This window comes from Macadamia integrifolia, unplaced genomic scaffold (genome assembly GCF_013358625.1).
Source record: "Macadamia integrifolia cultivar HAES 741 unplaced genomic scaffold, SCU_Mint_v3 scaffold976, whole genome shotgun sequence".
NCBI lineage: Eukaryota > Viridiplantae > Streptophyta > Magnoliopsida > Proteales > Proteaceae > Macadamia > Macadamia integrifolia.
The window spans coordinates 172,240-194,336 of record NW_024870607.1 but is presented as its reverse complement, the minus strand read 5'-3'; the positions used below and the strand labels follow the sequence as shown (position 1 = coordinate 194,336).

At 36.5% G+C, this 22,097-nt stretch overlaps 2 protein-coding genes across 11 annotated transcripts; both read right to left on the bottom strand.

The window, feature by feature from the left end:
- Positions 1-218: 218 nt before the first annotated feature.
- LOC122070697 (probable protein kinase At2g41970) lies at positions 219-5,016 on the bottom strand. The gene is made up of 8 exons (XM_042634911.1): positions 4,782-5,016; positions 4,162-4,362; positions 2,433-2,686; positions 2,209-2,335; positions 1,806-2,079; positions 1,221-1,353; positions 1,055-1,141; positions 219-374 (listed from the first exon to the last, which is right to left on the bottom strand). The coding sequence occupies exons 2-8, from the start codon at positions 4,247-4,249 to the stop codon at positions 249-251; spliced, it is 1,089 nt and encodes a 362-aa protein (XP_042490845.1). The 5' UTR covers positions 4,250-4,362; positions 4,782-5,016; the 3' UTR covers positions 219-248.
- A 2,257-nt stretch (positions 5,017-7,273) lies between these two features.
- LOC122070695 (E3 ubiquitin-protein ligase SINAT2-like) lies at positions 7,274-13,723 on the bottom strand. Of its 10 annotated transcripts, none has more exons than XM_042634901.1 (4): positions 12,622-13,723; positions 11,021-11,333; positions 8,660-9,046; positions 7,274-7,986 (listed from the first exon to the last, which is right to left on the bottom strand). In XM_042634901.1, exons 2-4 carry the CDS (start codon positions 11,216-11,218, stop codon positions 7,672-7,674), a joined length of 900 nt encoding a protein of 299 aa, XP_042490835.1. In that variant the 5' UTR covers positions 11,219-11,333; positions 12,622-13,723; the 3' UTR covers positions 7,274-7,671. The 10 variants fall into 10 exon arrangements, with proteins under 10 accessions (XP_042490835.1, XP_042490838.1, XP_042490837.1 ...); XM_042634904.1 differs by having other exon boundaries at positions 11,021-11,346; positions 12,957-13,722; XM_042634903.1 differs by having other exon boundaries at positions 12,957-13,722.
- Positions 13,724-22,097: the final 8,374 nt, after the last annotated feature.

Here is a 22,097-nt window from a genome sequence, read left to right as displayed (position 1 = left end):
CATAATTACTGACATCTTGTAAGCCAAAGGCATCAGAAGCAATTTTTTATCTCTCAAGACTAGCTAAAATAGATTAAAAATACATCTTGAACCAGATGACTGCTACTCTTTCCTAGAAAATTTTGTGATACTAGATCTCAATGTTGAGTCCAAAGAGTACAACAACAATAAGAAAAAAAAAAAAAAAAGGAAAACTTCTTTTTATCTCTAAAAAAAAAAAAAAAAAAAAAAAAAAAAAAACATTATAGTTACACATGAGACTCTGATCCTGCTGGTTTTGAGCTAAGTAAAGGTTGAAGAGCCTTGACAACGATTGTCATATTTGGCCGGAAGTCTGCTTCATATTGAACGCAAAGTGCTGCTACTGCTCCCAACTGAAACACAAGCACATAGACATGCAAATGTTGATTTCCAAACAAACAAGACTTAAGCTCGGGTCATATACTGTACTGTCTATTGAAATACAAAGCAAAGGAAAGAGTAATGCAACTAAACCTCATTTCCCGTTGATGAGTAAAACACAGAAGAAAAATCATTTAAGGGAAATTTTCTATCACTCCTCAGTATTTACCATACATTTATTCAAACTCCCCTATTCAAAGTTTCTTTTCTGATTCCCCCAGAAGAGCAAACTTTCACCTCTCTTTCTCCCCTGTGAATTCTAAATCCCTAAATTACCCATGCTCCCCTCCCACAACCCCTCTGGTAACAGACCTCTCTAGTGCCCTCCCTCAACCCTCCGCCCCTCCACCTCTAGCTGCACCTCCGCCCTCAGAAGCCCGGTGGTTGCATTGGCTTCTTTCTTTACCTCTTTGATTGGAACTGTAGGCTCACAGAGATTTTTTTTTTTTTTTTTTTTTTAAGATGAATTTTTTCTCGGAGGGGAGCAAGGGTAATTTAGGGATTTAGAATTGGTAGGCAAGAAAGAGAGGTGAAAGTTTGCTCTTCTGGGGGAATCAGAAAAGAAACTGTAAGTGGAGGAGTTTGAGTAAATATAAAGTATAGGGGAGTGACAGAAATTTTCCCATTATTTAAAGAGAGGAGAGGAAAGAACCTTAGCGACAGCCTTCGGTGGGTATTCATTGTTTAGCTTGGGATCCACACATTGCTTGACCTTGTCCTCACTCAATCTTGGAGTTGCCTATAGTGTACAATATGGTTAGAGATCCAAGCGGGAGAGGAAGAAATGCTAACAAAGCTTGGGTAGTATGAAGACTCACCCAAGTAACAAGACTTTGTTGCCCTTTAGGCATAGTGTGGTCTACTGGCTTCCTCCCTGTCAAAAGCTCCAAAAGAACAACCCCAAAACTGTAGACATCACTTTTCTGAGTCAATTGCCCTGTCATAGCATACCTGAATGGGGACAAAGGAAAAGTCAATAATCAGAACATACCAAAGAAAGAAAACAAGGTTAGTACAAAGTTAAGTGTATTAAGGGTTGAGAGATTTCAAAAGCAATAGCAATTTTGGAATCCTTTAGCCATGGAAACATACTAAACAGAAAGTCACATTCTCATTTATAGTTGAGAGTATATTTCCTAGTTCATCAAGCCATGTTAGAAGATTGTTGATTGAAATAATAAATCAAGATTAAATCCTTAGTGATATTAATCCGGATGAAGTTTTGAAATCTTACATTAGCACTTAATTTTTTTCTAATTTCCCTCCTAAAGAATCTAAAAGGAAAATGCATGATATCACTGATAAGATTCACCAATTCTGGTCTGAAATTCATGAGCTGTTGCATTTCTTCATAGTTAAAAACAGAGGAACAGTAAATTCATAATTGACAATTGTAAACTTACTCTGGAGCATGATAACCAAAAGTTCCCAGAACTCTAGTGGAATGTAGACGAGCTGCTGTATCCGGAGACTGATTGGTTAAATTGAAATCAGCAATCTTCGCCATGAAATCATCAAAAAGAAGAACATTGCTTGATCTGACATCGCGATGGACTATAGGTGGTTGAACCTTTTCATGAAGATATTCAAGACCTTTTGCTGCACCAAAAGCAATTTTCACCCTCTGGCTCCAGCTAAGAATTGGACCAGGTTCAGCCCCCTGAACACCTTTTCTCCCTGCAACAAAAGATAAATATCACTGTTCAGCATTGAAGTTCTTAAACTTTAAATAGTGCCCATGAATTTCAACATCTTGAGTATCAGCATTGAAGTATGAAGCATAAGCGAAGAATTCATTATGGATACCATGTAAAATGTCGTGTAAGGAGCCCATTGTTGCGAACTCATATGCCAAAATTCGATTGTTTGCATCCAAACAGTATCCCAACAACTCGACAAAATGCTCATGCTTAAGTCTTGAAACCGTTGATAACTGCATCATCCATTATAAGAAAGAAAAGGTCAAGATGTAAGACTGAAGACCCAGTTGTGAAAGATATAACCTTTTTCAGCCTTTTCCAAATGCCAACCTGAGCAGCAAAATCATTATCTGGCTCTGCTGAGCTGGCATCTAGCTTCTTGATGGCAGCAGCTTGGCCACTCTTTAAGGTTGCACGGAAGACCCGTCCATAGGAACCTTCTCCAATCAAAGACTTGGGACCAAAATTATTGGTCAATCTATTTAGCTCATCGAAGGATAAGGCCGGTATTTCAATAGGTAAGACCTTCGGAGGGCCTCCACTCCTGGCTACATTGGAAGTTCTTGGCTGCCCTCTCTCACTTCCTAATATGCATGAGGGAAAAAATGTGTCATAAGCATGAAGAGCACTGCAATATTTACATAAAACCCAGGGAGGTTGGAAGGGGAGATGAGAAGAGGAAATGATATGGATAAAAATCATAAAATCAAGTGATTTTTCTCCACCTTGCATTAATTAATTTCAGCTAATAGAGTCACAGAAGGTTTCACAAACAGCGTGAGGATTTAGAGGGTCAATTATTGAAAGGAAGAGGATGTATATGCCAACTTTAACATAGATATGCCCAGCAACAGTATTGTCCCCCCACCCCCTCCCCAAAAAAAAAAAAAAAAAAAAAAAAATTACAGCAAAACTATTTGAGCTCAGTATATAGTAAGAAGATTATAACTCTTTCAATAACACAGAGAATATATTAGGTAACACAAATTTATTTTCCTCATTTCCCATATAAGTGACATCTACATCCCTAGTTTTCTTATTGATCAACTCCAAAATCACCTCAACAGTTTACATCAAGAGCTACATGGTGGGATCAACTCCCAGAAGCATAACAATACTTATTATAGATAACTTGGTCTCTAGAAAACAGAAATTGCCTGTTGGTTGTCTCCTTGGTCTTCATGCTCAGGGAATAAGTAATCTCCCTACGTTATTCCTTTGCAGTTTACACTAAGAGTCTTGTTACCTAGTTGGTTTTTTTTTTTTCTGATTAATTGAATTCTTTTGTGAACCTGATGCTCCTCTCAGATGATTGGTGTTAAGAAAACGTTTCAAATGCCTTTAAGTTTTCAGTTTTCCATTCAATTTTTGAAAACTTAAAGGCATTTGAAACGTTTCCTTAAAAATTGGGATGTGAAAACCATGCAACATAAATGTAATAGGGAACAATGGCTCTGGACAGTATTGTCTAGTTTGATTTGGCATGAAGAAAATAGAGAGCTTTTGACAAATATTTAGATCAACGCCATCTCTTTGGGTAGCAAAGGGGTTGATCATCAAACAGTTTCCTCACCTACAGAATTCACTGATGTGCAAGGACATTGAAATAGAGAACAGCTGGTTTTATTTTTTCCACTGAAACAGATAGTTGTTTTCTGCAAGCATTGTAAGCTACAGGGAGCCCAGTAATCCCGTGGTCCCTGCTCAACCCATTCAGTTCTACACACAATTGCTATGTCAAGCAGCGTAGATGTCCAGGGTAACCCAACCCTTATATCCAAAGCTTCAAGCTGCTTGGATATGGGATCTAGACCAATTAATTAAACTATAGACAAATTCATCCAGAAGATAAAAAATAAAATAATTATAGACAAGGAAAAGATATAAAATTTATCTAGAAAATGTGATCAAACAAAAACAAGATATCTTTGCAAGTGAACTAATCAAAGATCAATTGATTCATAACAGATCCAATTATTTACAAATATTCTCTATATCCTATACTTGGAATTGGAATCACCGATTTAAAAAAAAGGGGATGCAAAGAAGATGATAGTACCATTTGAATTCATCCCCTTGGGTGGGGCAGTATACTGATTAGCAGGTGGACCATAGTTCTCCTCTTCCGCACCTCCACAGCACAACATTTTGCAGGTCGCAGACACGACAAATCCGAAAAATAGATTTAATAATCCATCTCAAGCAAATGCTCCCAATAAATATTATCTGATTAAACTCCCCCAATCCGAAACAATTAAACCTATAAAAATGAAATCATAAGTCAAAGTCTCAACGAAGGAAGATAAATTCAGAGAGAGAGAGAGACCCCCTATTCCTTCCCCATTCTCCCAAAAAGAATATAGAAAGAGGATAGTTTTGTGAAGTTTATCAATTATGACATCTAAGTCATGAAATGCTTCTTAACCCACATTCAACTATTCAATGCTATCAAAATCATTGATCACATTTCAATCCCTAGAAAATAAAACTATAGATGAAAATCTGTTAAAAATCTGTTATCCATTTCATCAGTCAATCACCCAATACAAACGATCAAAACCCAAAATTGAAAAGAAAAAACAAAAATAAGAAGAAGACAATCATTTAACAAATGAAACGGGAGGGAGTGGAGAAGATGAAAAAGAAAAAAAAAATCAATGAGAGAAGAAGGTACATTACCAAACAGATTGGGATCGGAGCAGGACAAGGAGGAGGAGAGGGAGATATGAGGAAAGGGCGTTTTCCCAGTTAGAGAGAGAGAGAGAATAGAAAGGAAGGCCGACGTTCCTCTGATACCCAGTCGTTTTGGGGACAAGGCTACAAGTTTCTTGTTCGCGGGAAACTCGTTTTGAGCACTTAACCGCTAACGAACCTCTCCCAGCTCTGCATTCCCTCCGCCTTCGCCAACCCTTCCTTCGTGCCTCCACGTTGCACGTCCTTCACACCTCTTTTATTTTATTTTTATAAAACGCATAATTTCTTTAAAAATTAATTAAAAGGGCTTTTCTCCTTCGACTCTTACCAATTAGGACATAATATTTCAAATATTGCATTCCTCTGCTAAAAAGTAAAAAACCTCACATCGAAATACTTATAGGTACTAAGACACTCTTTCTTTACTGATTAGCTTTAGATAATGAGTTCTTACCAAGTTACTAACAAGTGGTATTAGAGCCAAGGTTGTGGCTTCCGCGTAGAGGGAGATTCCTTTGTGCAAGGGAGAATTAGCTTTGCATTCAAGCTCAATATTTGCTTGTCCATCTAAAATGATTAGATAGAGGATGAAATCTCCTTCTTTCTTGCATCTAAAACAACATTTGGCATACAAAGGACCCAGTTTCTCTTCAACCATGAGATCTGACCTTGTTGAATTTAAAAAAGGGTACTTTCAACCTCATACAATAGGTGATGGAGAGTTAAAGATGAAGAATATCCAATCATTGCATCATATCGCCAATGGTGAAGAGAATACATTGTGGATAAAGGAAAACTTAATCCACATAGATTTTCCAAACTTCGTCTAATTATGAGTTCCAAAGGACACCAATCTTCATTTCCCTTTTCTTATTTATATAATTTATTTAATTTCTCACCCACCTTCCCAGTAAAATAAGAGAGTCAATCCCATGACTTCCTAGGACCCAAGTACATAATCGTAAGGGTACCACCAACTGCTCTAGTAGTTGTCCTCCTTTTCCTCCTCACATATGAGAAGGATGGATATTTCATCCCCTCATCTGTCATTTATCATTTTTAAAGTTTTGGGTAAGGTAGGGGCGGCATGTTTGGCGAATCTCAATCACCAATGGCTGACCCCATCCATTACTATGGTACCTTCAAGCAATCCATATACAATAATAAATTCAAACCCTTCACAAGACAAACCATTGGAAGTGCCTCTTTAGTGGTTCTAATTCTTTAAGGGACCATTTGGCACATGAAAATATTCTCAGATTATGTGTACTCACTAGGTTTATCAACAGATTTGTCAGAGAGAGAGAGAAAATCTTTCATTTGGTCAATGCTTCATATATGAATTAAAATACCTAAATGCTTGAGGAGAAGAATGATTTTATGATTAAAAAATGCAAATTCAACCCATAATTATTCAGGACCTTTGCATGTTCTCACAATTATTAACGAGAAAATTAACAAAAAACTTAATAAGAATGAGGTCTGAAAGTGACCCTTACACCAACCATGGAAGGGATGGGGAACACATCTTGATATAGTCAATGAGAATATAACTGAAACCCAATTCTCATAATTTGGCTGCGATGGACAGAAACACTTCCAGGATGAAAGACAAAAAAGTAGATCAGTAACATGGAATTATGAGATATATTTACAGGAAATCATAAAGGAAATAAAGAGAGCCTTCCTAACTTCGGTTATGATCTCCAGGATCTTCTACAAAGCCAAAAGAGCTGATTTAGAGCTCTCTAATTGTTGATCATTTTTTTGTTTCTCAAGGAACCCACAACCTTTGTGGAGGTTTACCACCATTTTAGTTGCTCTACATTCTAATTTTTATGAACTTATCTAACTTGTCATAGCATTACACCATTTTGACATTCATCAAGTTTCTTACTCAGAAGTTATGGCAACTTAAGTATTCTGCTATTAAAAGCTGGCTTCTGAAAAAAAATTTAAGGTTAGGTATATTGTTTTAACCTAACCAGTCAATGCCATCACTAACAGGGAACACTTACAGTCCAGAATTCAGATGCGAAGGCATTGCAGGATAGATCGCTACCACACTCTGGACACAGTACAGAACCAAATCTATAACATCCTTACATTACAACTCACTGAACCTTATCCTGATTTTCTCAGTCCTACACCATCTTGTTCATATATCAATAAAGCTGAAATCACTTACATCACTGATCAAGTCCCCCAAACACTGAATACTAAGAATGGAAACTAGTTTTCCTCCTATAATACAGGGCATTGTGAAAGTACTCTCTTAAGTCCTAACCAACTTCAGATGGATAATGAAACTACGGCACACCAAAATACATGCTTCCCACATTTACAATCCTGCAATGATCTGTATCGCTTTTGCTGGCAAAGTTTATATCAACTACATAGGCTATGTTGAGTTTGTAGAGTGGCAATATCACTGAAAGAAGAAAGAAATCCCAATGTAAAAGGCTGAAATTTGAGTATGACAAGAAAGATCCACATATGGGCACCATGGTATTTGAACCTTATGTTTAACATACAGAAATGCTAACCTCAGATTCTTTGACATTACAGTCACATGTCAGAAAATGTTTATTTTCATCCCCCCTATTTCACAGGTTTTCGATGCCAGGGCTTCTAGAAAAACATTTTTACATTAATTTGCTCCTAAAGCATGTTGTATATCTTACCCATCCAACTCAACAGATTGACGTGGTTGTATGAAACAGAAACTGACCACCTAAAAGTTGCTCCAAGTCTACCCCATTTACAGAAACATTTCTGTTGAATTCCTCGTATGGATTATCCACCAACCCAGTATGACTCATGTAATCTTCTTTTTGTACATGAATTCTTAAATAGGTGGAGCTGTATGTCAGTGCTATTTCCAGATACGACCGGTCACTCTTAACTTCAACTCCTGCCTATCACCACCAGAAAAGTAGAGTGCCAAGTTCCTCTGAATGATCAGTCCATCCTGACTGTCACGAACTTTCCTGTGGCTGTCACGAATGCTTCTTGGAATCCCTTGCCACGTCAACTTTCGGCCATTCCCACCAACTTCCAGACTGTAATTGAATTTCTTTGCCTCATCTTCATCACCCAAGAACCGAAGGAAGGCCATATATACTGGTGCCATTCCCAATAGGAAAGCCTCGAAGTGCAGGCAGAACTGTCGACCAAAACAATTGAATACCTGCAGCATATAATAGGATTTTAAGAATAATATCAAAATTATCCACATGGATCAGATGGAGGGGGGGGGGAGATACAAGAGAAATGGATCATAGATTATCTTTCTTTTTCCTTGAAAAAATAAAAAAGCACTTAATTGTAGAAGTTAGCAATAGACAACTGGTTATCAGTAAATTCTCTCTCAGAAAAAAAAACCATAGACAGATGGTATGTATGGGAAACAAGTTAAATTTATGATAAGCATTCATTATTCTAACAAATTGAGGAATAACACATGATCTATAGTGGGCATTCTGCTGTCGGTCATTGGCTATTAGAATGAGAAAATGTCATGCATCAAGCCAAGTATTCAATCCACAGGCCACCCCTTGAACGGGGCATAACCCAAAACACAACCATCATTTATATTAATTGCCCTTAAAAATGAGCTTTCCTGCACAGCTACGCATGTTTTTACGACCACTCAAACTCAAGCAGCTCTTAGGATTGTTAGAATAATCCAATGCTTTAATATTTTGAGTCATCAAATCCATGAAGCAACCATAAGGTAGTCTGCGTGAAAGCACACTTTAGCAACTGCATGGCTAAAATGGCAAGTGAACATTTAACATGGGGTACAAGACTTTCAATCAAGGCTTCATCTTATGTTACATTCTAAAGGTTGTATGACTTACAGTCAACATCCATGTAGCATTTTCAACTTCCTGCGGATTTGATTTGACATATCGATGGTTGAAGGTGCATCCATCGTGCGTGTCAACCTTGTGATCATCCTTGAGATGTGCAACAAGGGTTGGGATGTCCCCAGCAACAGAACATTCAGATCCAGCACAGGGACAGTTGTATGGTCGAAATCGGCAGTATAGTTCATGTTTGAGCTTGCTGTAGTATGGAAGTATATCACGACAGCCCAAACCATTGAATTTGCAGGGAAGTTCCAAGGACTCTGCCACCTTCTCCAAAGCCAAGCACCTTATGTTACCGAGTTCATGGCGACATATCGGGCAACAGTTCTGCACTCTAACCTTGCACTTTGAACATAGAGTATGGCCATTTGGACACTACAATAAAATAAAAAATAAAAAATTATCACTTAATAAATTATCTGGAATATCAGACCAATGTGAGGTACATACATATCAAAATTTCTATTCTGAAGGTAAAATACCAACCAAATCAGAATATGCTAATACATGAAACAATAAAATGTAGAGTCATTAAGAGGGGATAAAAGTAAGCAAGCCAGCTGAAGTTCAATAAATTTTACACCCATTGCATGGTAAAAACATTTGACTTTCATATTACAGTGCACAGTTGACAGTTGGCAACTGTGGCATATTAGGGGCAGGTTATGCACTGATTTATTCACGAACTAGATTATATGTATGCTTCAAGTGCACATACTCTTCAGCATGATAACCTTCAATCATCTCACTTATCTCTGTTCCAAGGTATAATTAAATTTGACCACCTTGTTGGAGTTGCTCCAGATTTATATTGAGCATCACATAGGCCAACATGGACTCATTGGCTGAATCGCAAACCAACACCAAATCTGAGGAATGTACTCAGGAGAGAATGTCATGAGCTTTGACGTTGGAACAAACTATAAACTATAAAGTGATCTTAGCATGCATTACACAAAATAATCTATGAAATTCATACATTCAGAATGTAGAAAAAGGCGGCAACTTAAAGTTTGTCCCTTAGTTGAAGACAATAAAGCATATTTTTTAGCAAAATCCATGGAGCAGTGTCTAAATCAGTTTCGACCCTTGGTTTCGTCTCGCCGAGTGTCGAAACCGAGTTGTCTCAGGCGAAACTTAAAACCATGAAAGTGAAGGGTGACCCGTGAGTAGTGACAGCAGTCATTGGCCTTTGTAGCACATGACCAAAATGCTAAAGGAAAGGAAAGGGATAGAGAGAAAGAGATGGGGCTGAATGTGTACACCATAGAAAAAAGAACTCACATGGAACCAAGCTGGACCGAGAGACCCTACCTCGGTCTATAATCAAATTGAATCATTGAAATTATTACTACAGAATTCATTGAAACTTTATTAGATTTTTTTTGACGATTGTCTTTACTGCTATATTTCCTTCTGGATGAAAAGGTTTCAATTTTTCACTTTAAAGTGGATACTTGCATTGGGAAATGCCTTGAAAACCCTAAAATACTCCAAGTAATCCTCCATTCCTGGATTAAAAAAAAAATATCTCTTCTCTGCCACACTCTTGGGTTCTCAATATTTGATTTCATCCAAAAAGTCTGGACTGGTAAGAGGAGAGACCAACAGGTATAAGAAGACACGAAGGACTCACTCCCTAACCAATGTGGGATATCAAAACTCCCCGTCATGTGTATGTGGATTGGGACAATTCATACACATGGAAGAATGCATGGATGCAGGATCAAAACCCACAGCAAGATCTAGACCTGCTTGATACCATGTTAGATTCAATCCCAAAAGTCTAGGAGGAGAGAGCAACAAGTATATGAAGACACCAAACTCCCACTCCCTACCCGATATGGATATCAACACGCAAGTGATAATTCATGTAGAGAGGTACTGTAATCCCATCATCTTGCTTCTCTAATTGTTGAGATTTCAATTAGAGGCTACGTTGTAGTTAAACTCAAAATTTATCTTGCTTCTCTTGATTATCTCACTCCTACCCATATTTTCAATAGGTTCCTAAAACTTCAATGATATTGAAACTTTTGAGATCTCAAACCCATTGGCCATTGACATCCTTCATCAAGAAGCACCCAAGTAAAACCATGAGAGCAGTACCTGTCCAAGATGCTAAAGCAGAAGGAAGCTCTAAAAATGACGTGGATCTGAATGAAGGAATACCTTAAGTGCAATTCTTGGATTTCTACATCTGAAAAATAGAATACATAGTGTCCCTATTTGCAAGAAAATATTAAGCTGGAGCCTTTCAAAACAAATATTTTAAACACGTTCAGGTATGACATATTGTCAACTAAATATGGGATCATGAAATGACAGAACAAGAGAGAAAGTACGAACCTGGTGAATGGGAGGGTACATTGAGCTTGTGCAAACAGGGCAGACCAGCAGCTCATGTACATCGTTGGTAGGCAACACTGAAGCCTTTCGAGTAGAAGCAATGGTAGCCCTGATAGATGGGACACTTTTGTTCTCCACATTTATATTCATATCATTGTCTGCAACTGAAGAATGAGATTCAAAAACTTTGTCGCACATGTTGCCTCCAGGAGTGATGCTTGCAATTTCCAATTTCGGAATTGCTTCTAGCTTAATAACTAAAAAACAATACCATTAGACCTTGCTTTTGCCAACTTTCAAGGATATCTGTGATCTGTCAAATAGAACTGATCATAAAGTTAAAATAGTGACATCTACAAAGAACGTATAGAACTAAGGCAACCATTTTTGTCAGAGTAAATTGTTTGTAGGCAACACAAAAATTTTCAAAGAACAGAAACAATGTCCATAACAAATCATCAAATCCTATATAAGTTCCTGGACAAACAAAAAGTTAGTAAAATGTTAACAAACCATGCACATAAAAGTGACAACTAAACTGTTCTAAAAGTTATGGTAGAAATAAATGAACAATTATATGGTATTATAGATCATGTTGAGAGATTCTGTTCAGAAAATGAACTGTTAGTCTTATGTTTCCAATCATTGCATTCTAAAATGTGAAACTATTCCAGTAAGCCTTCTGGCAAACTACTATATTTAGAAGTTACAGATTCAACCAATAAATTAAACATATTCATAAAACCAGTGTTCTTCCAATTGAACTCCAGCAAAGTGAAACTAGTATGCCTCTTGATGGGAGAAAATGACCACACCAAACAGGGAACATACAAAATAAGTTATTGTGAATGAAAGAAAAGTGAAATAACGAGGAATTTTTTCTAACCAGTCATTGACCATCAACAATAGCCAACATAACTAGCATAGAAATATTCTAGGATCAGAAGCTGAAGATTGTGGCAGATACCAACTTTTCCATTTCCCACAGTGAGCATCAGTTTTATGTCTTGTCACTTCAGATTGTGCTAATAAGTGATACTTCAAAGCAATGAAGTGTCATCTCAGCCATTCCTTTAATTTGGACGATTGGGAAAATTGTATCATGCAAAAAACAAAATTTTATATTTTGGTGTGTGAAGATGAAAATAAAATGAATTTTCGATTACACACCAAATGCATCTTTGAAATCATCACCCTCCTCCCCTCCAAAAAAGAAAAGCAAAACAAAACTTTGAAAGTGATTCTTGATCTATAGAGATTTGTGAAGGATATGACAAAAGTGTTGTGTTGGTATCCACTCTCCAGCCTCCATTGTATATAAAGAATATCATAAAAAACCTTAAAGAATTTTAAGCAGGTCAAGTACCAATTATTTCAAGAAATTAAAGCTCAAAATCACAAATATCGCATTCAAATTAAACTGCTACCCCCCCCCCCCTCTGTTCAGTGTTCGCAGACTAACCAGTCCATGAAAGCTCACTCACAAAACCCACAATCATGCATCACTCCAAAAATTAAGATGGTAAAATAAAAGCAGTGAATTGCCTAAAAATTAAGTAAAACAAAATTAGCAAAGTCAGAAGCAAATGTTAATGACAAACCCAAGTCCAAACACCATGGTGTCTTGTCTAGTTCCTCAGTATGCCCATTTATTCTCTTTAGTCTCCTTTCGTTTCTACCATCTTAAACAATTCATGACTGAAAATAGAGCAGAACCCCTATGAAATTCGATTTACATTTCCTTGAAAATCCAACCGTTAAAGCAACTTAGTTCCAAATTGAGTTTGCTGCAACAGATAATCACTATAGCCCATCTGGGCAGACTCCTAAGTTTTCAGCCAAAACAGAAAGAGAGTGTGTGGGGAGATACAGAAGAAACCCCAAAATAGAGGGGGAAAAGGGGGTGGGGGAGAGGAAGAACACAAGCATGAAATACCCAGTTGAGATTTCTTGAACCTGGTTGTACCTTGTCACGATAACTGATCCATTAGAAGCATAATATCCAAATACGGAAGCTAGGTTTTGCTCAGAAGGATAAAAAAAACCGGAACCATGAAGCAGTTGAGAGGAGGGGGGGCGGAGGAAGGAGGAAGAACACAGGCATGAAATACCCAGTTGAGATTTCTCGAACCTGGTTGTACCTTGTCACGATAACTGATCCATGGGAAGCATAATAATCAAATACAGAAGTTGGGTTTTGCTAAGAAGGAGAAAAAAACCGGAAGCATGAAGCGAGGCGATGATAGGACCATCAGGAAGTTGCAAGGAGCTCCGAAATTTGCGCGTTTTATCCGGATTTGATTCGGAGAGAACACAAACCAGAGCATAGATGAGTTGTGTCTGGTCTAGAGCGTGTTTCTTGTCTTCACCCTTCACATTAGTAGTAGGTAATTGCTTCCATCTTGCGACGCCATTAACAATTTAAGTTTAGTTTAATACACTTTCTCTGATTTTTCCATGCTTTTATTTGAGCTGCCATGGCCCTCGGGATGGGTGCCGCTTCCCGCACGAAACATTTGAAAATTCTTTTTTTTTTTTTTTTTTTTTTTTTTTGGGGTGGGGTTGCCTTTTCACGTTGACGTTTTCTTCTTCGGTTTCTTAACTTTCTTCCAAACGAACACAACAACGAAACCCCACTGGTCAGTGATTCAGTTCTGCTCTGCACTTCTGCTATGGCATTGGCCACTGTGTATCCTCTTGATTAATCCTGGCCTGACCACCTCACCTACTACAATGAAAGTGCCATAGAATTACATAACTGCTCCAGGTACCCATTCAACCATTGATAACAATGGAAATACCTTTATTTGGAATCCAATTTGTTATCCTAACTATAAATACAGGATGGGTTATTTCTTGGGACTGAGGATATGACCCATATTCTATATAGACATTTATGCCTCCTAGACGTAGGGTTTGGAAAATCAGATCGAATTGGATGCCCAGGCAGATCTTGATTCCGGTCGATTCGGATTATCAGGATCTTGTAGAGAAACGATGATTTGTGGGGTTTTTAGGGTGGTCTTTTTTTTTATTTTTTTGAGAAAGGGGTTTTAGGGTGGCCATGTTTCTATGCTGAAATAATTTTTGGTATTTTGGTTTCTGAGCCTAAGATCGAGAAAAAAGATAATACATTTTGATAATGCATAGTAATTTCTATTTTCTAGGTTAAAAAAGAGATTTGTAGAGAAGGGTTAAAGGGTTGGGCTCGATTAGTTCCCCTCACAATTAGTAAAAACGGGAACGACAAAAAAATAGAAACAGACTGTATGGATTTTAAAGATTGTAAATTTTCGAACAATATGATCAAATAAACAAATAACAGTAAAAACCAAAAAAACGAACAGTACATGTTTTAAACGTGTAGATTTCAAACAAACGATAGAATACTTATATAAATTAAGGAATTATTACATAAATTTCTAGCATCAATGCATATATATATATATATATATATATCTCATGTCTCGTTATAAGTTCTAAAACATATAATTGAATATCATCCATTCTAAATTAATACACCACATATGTCCAAAGTCTTATTGAACAATATGACTTGGCTATGATGTTATTGTTAACATAGTCAACATACTCTCCGAGTGATGTATGTTCAGCTTGAGTTGGGAATCATCACTTTTAAAATAATTTTGAACAAATGCATCAATTTGTAGCTCAATTTTGGGGTCCATGCATCGATATTGAGTTAAATATGATATTATGAGAAATATAGGCCATTGAGTTAGCTTTAAGTTGACAAAAGAATTAGGTTGATAAGAGTTTAAGAGAGAGATATATGGTCAATCAAGTAGACATTGTGTTCAACAAGTTAAATATTAAAAAACACCAAAAGAATGGGAACATATTTAAATGTATTTAAAATGGGAATACATGCCATTTTCCTTTTTCCCACGTATTTTTAGAAAACATACGGAAAAACATGTTTTAAACAGTAAAAAACAAAATTCCGTTAAAACTCCCTAACAATGGACTTCCCCTTCCCTGTTTTTCCCTTTTGTTTCTAAAATTGAAAAGTTACACATTTTTGTTTATAAGAAGTGATTCACTCCACAAATAAATAAGTAAAATAATAAAAAGTGTATTTATGTTCTCTCTTAAACAAAGAAATATAAGTGTTATAATGCAAATCATTAGCCAATTCCAATCAATTTTGGATCGAATCAAAATCAATTGGGACTGATATTGATCCCAATTTCAGGTTTTTAAACCTTGTATTGTATCTAAGTAGTAAAATGTATTTTTTTTTTGTCCCCTGGCATCAGTAAATGCCATTTTTTATTTTATTTTTTTTATAAAGTAAATGTAATACCCTACTTCTTAAACCTGGTCTGATTACACGGTTGACCCGATTTAACCATGCAGAACCCGAACTGGAGAGGGTTAAGGCGGGTTCCTTATGGACCATGATGGCAAGAGTGACTTTGAACACCGACTGGCCAGACAAGTCCGAGTCAGTGCCAGAGGAGATGGGTGTACCCAAGCCGTTTACATACACATATCATAAGGCCATGTACGGATAAAGCAGGTACGTAGCCGTATCTTAAAGCGCATACGTATATTATTTCTTATGCTGAGAGTGAGATTTGTGCCGAGAGTCGAATTCCATCAAAATCCCACTTTGTGACCAATTTTCGGCCCTCAGGTGGGCGGTCACAGGTGGGCGCATCCGCCCACCTAAGTGACCCACCCATGAGGTTACAAGATGCTTTAAAAAAATATAAATAGCTATCATTATGTTTTTCCTTTTTCTCATTTATGACACTCGGGCGTTTGGTGAGAAGATTTAAGAGGAGAGAGAAAAGAAGAGAGGAAAGAGAACGAAGAAGAAAGGGGAAGGAAGAGGAAGAAGAAATGGTTTTCAACGGTGCCAAGGTTTGATCTTTCCATTCCGACGCCGAAATAGTGATCTCCAACACGAGATCTACGTTTAAAGGTGAGCAAAGGCTATGTTTCTTAAACTTTCACCAAACTCAAATAAAACCCTTGAGTTGGGTAGAGTTCCTTGAGAGTTGAGATCTTGTAAATCCCACTTGAAATGATGAATCTAATATTTGATAGATGGTCTATGTGTTGATTTTGAAGGATTTGAAAAAGTGTTTACAAGGTTGGAGAAGCATTGGTGATTTATTGAGCTAAGAAGTGATTTTGGGGTTTTGAAAGAGTTATTGAGCAAATAAGGTAAGATGGCTTCTCGATCCTTAAATCTAACTTAGATCTAGGTTAGAATCATCTTATGAGACATTGAATGTGTGGAAAATGGGTTTGGAAAAACCCCATTTGATTTCCCCAAAGATTGGGGAAGGTTTCAGGGAAAATGACATTTTTTTGCCGAGACTGGTGGGCCAAACAGCCCACCTGAGGGCACCCGCCTGAGAGAGCAGGCCCTCGGCTAGGACTGGTGGGTCGGGACCGGCGGGCCAACCGGTGGGCCGTGACAAGTGGGCTATCCGACCTACCCGAGAGGCTCCCAACGTGATTTTTACGTCTGAATGGACCCAAAACGGACGTGCGACCTTCTTTTATGATTCTAAACACGATTTTATCATCAAATCTTGTTAGTTTTGACCCCAAAGTGGTGAAATGCTAATCCCATTCACTCATGATAGGTTCACCAATCTTACCCTTCTCGCACTGGATCTCACCCGCACCGGCATGAGTCTTTGTACACAAAAGGTAAGTGGGGAGAGGACGTTTGGACTTGTTTCAAGGCTTGTTTGGCATTCATCTAATTGTATCTAGATTAGCCATGTCATCATGCAAATGCTATGTAGCTTAACAATCTTCATATTTTATGCCATGTGTGCTGTGTTAATTTCTCAATGCCAAATGATGATATGCTTATGTGATGAATGTTGACATCATTATGCATGATGCATTAATAGACTAGATGTCGTAGTCAGCTTGGACATGAGTGCATTGGTGGCCCGTGGAATGGGACGCGGTGGCACTATACAATCGTACTATGTCATATAGGAGCATGCGGTTTAGGATTATCATCTTCCCGTGCTACGACCCTTCCCAACAGGGGTTGAGGTGTTGTGTTATCATTTGGGGGGAAGCAGTGGTCGCGGTTATCGGGTCACTGTGGCTGTTAGACATACGCCTGGCTGGTCATTAGGACAGTCGGCAACCTCGGCGGTATATTCAAGAGGGCCAATCGTACTGCTTTTAAATTGCTGGAGTCAACACCTTTAATTTATGTCATTTACTTTATGTTGAGAGCCGGTGGTCGGCATGTTTTACTTTTTCGAGTACTCACGATGGGCCTTCTCTGACAGCCCTATGGGCGTATCGTGGGATGGAGTTCGCGGCTCGTACCCAGAATATACGTGCACTGTGGTTGTAGTAGTACTAAACCAAAGACTTAGTAATGTTGTTTAGGTGGATGTGATTAAAAATGAATTGCATAACATATAGTGCATATGGTTGTGATTTGTTGTGTGGACTGCTGTGTGGTCCTTCTTTTCACTTACTGAGCTAGTGAGTTCATCCCACGTGTGCACCTATTTTAGATGATTTTGCAGGTCATCAACCTGAAGAACACGGGTCGGGCCCCACAGTTGAATTCCCTGAAGAGGATTAGTGGGTCCTCGAGGAATTAGAGCACGGCACGGATTGCTCGTGCGAGGGCTGTGCTGCGGGATCATTGTTTTGATACCGAGCTGAGCTTTACTTTTGATACCGAGCTGAGCTTTACCTTTTGATACCGAGCTGAGCTTTACTTTTAATACCGAGCTGAGCTTTACCTTTTGATACCGAGCTGAGCTTTATTTTTGATACCGAGCTGAGCTTTACTTTTGATACCAAGCTGAGCTGTACTCTTTGTGTTTTTTATGATCCCTTTTGTGTACTTGATATGTAAATTGTATTCTTTTTGTGTAAATATCATGCCTACGGGCCCACATGTACTTAACTATGTATTACAATTTGAGTATCAAGTATAATGGGAATATTTACAGGTAAATTAAGTCTTCCGTTGAACTGATTAACACTTTCTTAGCTGTGTGCATGCTGTGGTTGGATACTGTATCAGATGATCCTGGCAGGTTTGGGTTAACCGGTGTTAACCCGGTCATTGGCCCGATTCGGTGTGAACGGGGTGTGACAGTAAATGCCATGTTTGAGTGTTAAAACAGTTATATACAATAAATTACATATGTTGCACAAAAATCAACTTATACTGTTACAATTAAATAATATATTTTCTTAATTAAATATTTTATTAACATATTGTTAATAGTTTAAAGGATGAGTTCTGTAAATATCTGATGAGCACCTTTATTTGGTGACCATTGACCATGCTTTTCCTTGTTTAGCAATTGTGGGGAAGCTTTGGCTATTCAATTGTGCCTTAAGGTCACTATTGCTGAGGGCCTTCAGCTAATATATTGGAATTTAACTTCACAGGTTTCAGGTAATGCCAATTTTTTTAAGGATCGGATCAATCTCCTCTCAAATGCTACTTTTATCGTACAAAAATTTAATAGGAAGGAAATGTGTTATCTTTTGAATAGCAAGTGTAGTTTCACCACATGATCCCAACTCTTTCACACTTGTGTAATCTAAGAAATATGATCAAACAACATTTGTAACCGTTGAAAATTAAAACTAACACTCTCTCAATATATATATATATATATATATATATTTTTATAAAGGCTAACACCCTCTCAATTAGGGGTTACAGAAAATCCTAATATTTCATAGAGAGAGAAAGAGAGAGAGGGGAGCAGTCATAATCATTATTAGCTCCCTCCCATCTTTATCTCTTTTATAATTTGAGTTATCCACTTTAAATTGACTTCTTAGTTAATGTCCCATTGAGATTCCTAATCACAATAATATTCCAAATATAATACTTAATTAATCTTTCAATGACAAGTTTCTTTGTTCTAAAAAAATAAAATAACAAGTGTCTTTGTCAATATATGTGTCCTTGTTTACTACAAAGTAAAAAACAATAGGATTCCATCGAGTATCTTACCTAATCTAAACATATTTTTGAGTGTCTGAATGGCATCTCTATAGGTGTATTTATAATTTTCTTTTTAAATATATATTTAAAATTTGATACAGTTAATTGACCATTGTCTTATTCTCAAAAGTTTTAGAAGATAGAATATATAAGGATTTTTAAAAACAAATTGACACTGACGTATCATCATTTTTTTATATATATATGAATGTAATATATCATTACGTTATTATCAAAAAGTGTCTTGGCCATGCTTTTTTTTCTTTTAATTATTAAACATATGAAATGACCAGCAAGGGAAACAAATTTCTGTATTATACTATAAGGGAAAAAATAAAAAAGATTCCATTATAAAGTTGATAAGTTAACATCCTTACCTCACCCAAAGAAGTAGTTATTCACAATTTATACTAATTAATTCTGCAACTGGGTTGGGCTTGATAGGATTTTAAGAACCCTTAGCCCGCTCAACCCCACGTCCATATTGAACTCGTGCCTAGAAATCTTAATTTGCAGGCAAGCCGAGAAGCCCAGTCCAACCCTATTGGGCTCAAGGCTCAGGGCTCACTTGGATGGGCTCGGATTTGCCGGGCCAATCTTACACCCCGGCCCATAAGGAAAAGTATCTAATGGGCATTATCTACAACAATTGTTACACCCGTGTGTATTATCATAAATGCCTTTAGATTCTATGTAAAGAGTATTCAGATGATTTCCTCCTTTGTCAATTGTGATGGGTTAGGAATTATGGGTGTCAATCTTCTCGGTATTTGAGATGGGTTCAAATTGATATCCTTACCAAATGTGTCAATTCAAAAATTGTTTTATTTAATTAACGGGACCAAACCTAGGTATTGATCCTGATTATTAACGAGATAGGACGGTACCATAGCTTTCCATTGTATTGATCTACCTTTGTTTGATACCTATTGAAGCCTATACTCAGGGGGTGGGTGTAGGGTAGACGGTTTCAAAGTGGACTTTCCACTCATTAGATAGAGAAGATGCAAGATTTGTGATCCATTGCTAAGCTTATTCCAAGAGGTCCCACCCCCAATCATATAAAATGGAGAAGAACTTTAAGGTTCCCGATGAGATGAATGCATTAGTAGTATTGTGGATCTTCTCATTATTTTCAAAAAACAACTTAGAATATAAGACCATGATTTCTTGGTTTTATTTATTCAAACTCTAATCATATACACTTCTCAAAATGACAATTAAGAAATAATGATATAAGCCTTTTTTTTTTTTTTTGGTACATATATAAGCAAAAAAACTAACACATGTATACATGGTTTTAGTACCCCTCATTAAACAAGTTTATAGAAACAAAACTAAAAGTACATCAAACCATAGTTAGCAAAATGGGAAATGAGAAAAAAAAAAGGAAGGAAAAAAAGTACAACATGGGTTTTAAATGGTGAAAACTTCCCCAAAAAAAAAATAGAGAACGGTAAAATGCAATAAATGGACAGTATGAGTTTTAAACATGAAAATTTAAAGGAAAAAATAATAAAAAAACAGTGTACTCATATAAATTAAAGAATTATTAAATGAATACCTACATATAATGTTTAAAATATTCATAATGCATATATCATATGTTTCTTGACTCATTATAAGTTCTAAGACATCATTGAATATCATCCAACACCAATTTTAAATTCATACACCATAGCAAAAAAACATGTCCAAAGACTTATTTAGTAATGAGGCTTTGCTATGATGTTGTTCATTGTTGTCAACATAGTCACCATACTTTCAAAGTGATTTATGTTCAGTTGGAATTGAGAGTCATACTTTAAAAACGCATTTTAGCATATGCATCAATTTGTAGCTCAATTTCGGGGTCTATGCAAGGAATTTTAATTGAAGGTGATATCATGAGAAATGTAGGCATTCAAATTAGCTTTCGTTCACGAAAAAAATCAAGTATATCGAAGTTCGGAACAAAAATATATCATTAGTTAAGTAACCATTAGGTTCAACAAGTCTGAAGTCCTAAAAAAAAAAAAACAAAACAAAAACAAAAACAAAAACAAAAACAAAAACAAGAACAATAACGGAAATGTGTTTTAAACATGTTTAGAATGTCAGAGTGCTACTTAACAAAAATAAAATAAGATTAATCTGAGGAGTTCATAGCCTACTTCTACAAGCAAATAAAGCTGAGACTGCTATGCTACAAACAGATGTTGCACAATATATAAAGTTCGTTTCTACATCTTGTTTCTCAGATCTGAAAATGTCTAAGCTAAAATTAATTTTGAAAAGAAAAAACTAATCGACCAAAAGAAGCTGCACAACTTCGCTATCAACAGATCTACGAGGAAATTGAAGCTATGTTACAAACAAATCAAGTCGTTTTTACATCCTATTTATAGGATCTGAAAATGTCTAAGCGAACATTCACTGGAAAAAAAAAATAATCGCATTTATCGAGAGAATGACATATTACATGGTAGTAGACCTAAATCTGCATCCAAACAAGAAAAATACAGTATCAATACTTCATCCGGATGTGAAACTATAAAGATTTCAAACATTATCTTAATAAGAATTTAAAGAATCATAGAAAGGAACAGATACCTAAATGAATTAATAGTTCAATCTTGATTTATAAATCTAATTTACAACATTTATTCGTAAGAAATTAAAGAAACATTGAAAGGAAAGTGAAGACTTTAACAAATTATCAGTTCAATCTCGTTCTCCCTCATCTTGTACTTCACCGAAGAACTTGGATTTTGGATTTATGTATGATGAGATGAATCCATAAGTAGTATTGTGGATCTTCTCATTACTTTTAAAAAGACAACTTAGAATATAAGACCATGATTTCTTGGTTTCATTTATTCAAACTCTCTAACTAAGATCACATATAAACTTCTAAAATGACAATTATATATATATATAGATATTTAACTATATAAGCAAATAAATTAACACATGTATATATGGTTTTAGTACCCTCAGTAGACAAGTTTATAGAAACAAAACTAAAAATCCATTAAATGAAATCTCTCTCTCTCTCTCTCTCTCTCTCTCTCTCTATATATATATGTTAAAAAAAAACCACTC

Coding starts and splice junctions, on each gene's coding strand:
- LOC122070695 (XM_042634901.1), bottom strand. CDS start 11,218: ATGTGCGACAAAGTTTTTGAATCTCATTCTTCAGTTGCAGACAATGAT. Junction 9,047..11,020: donor TGTACCCTCCCATTCACCAG/GTTCGTACTTTC, acceptor ATTTTATTGTAG/TGTCCAAATGGCCATACTCT. Junction 7,987..8,659: donor ATGCTACATGGATGTTGACT/GTAAGTCATACA, acceptor TATATGCTGCAG/GTATTCAATTGTTTTGGTCG.
- LOC122070697 (XM_042634911.1), bottom strand. CDS start 4,249: ATGTTGTGCTGTGGAGGTGCGGAAGAGGAGAACTATGGTCCACCTGCT. Junction 2,687..4,161: donor CAAGGGGATGAATTCAAATG/GTACTATCATCT, acceptor CATGCATATTAG/GAAGTGAGAGAGGGCAGCCA. Junction 1,354..1,805: donor TTTGGTTATCATGCTCCAGA/GTAAGTTTACAA, acceptor GTCCCCATTCAG/GTATGCTATGACAGGGCAAT.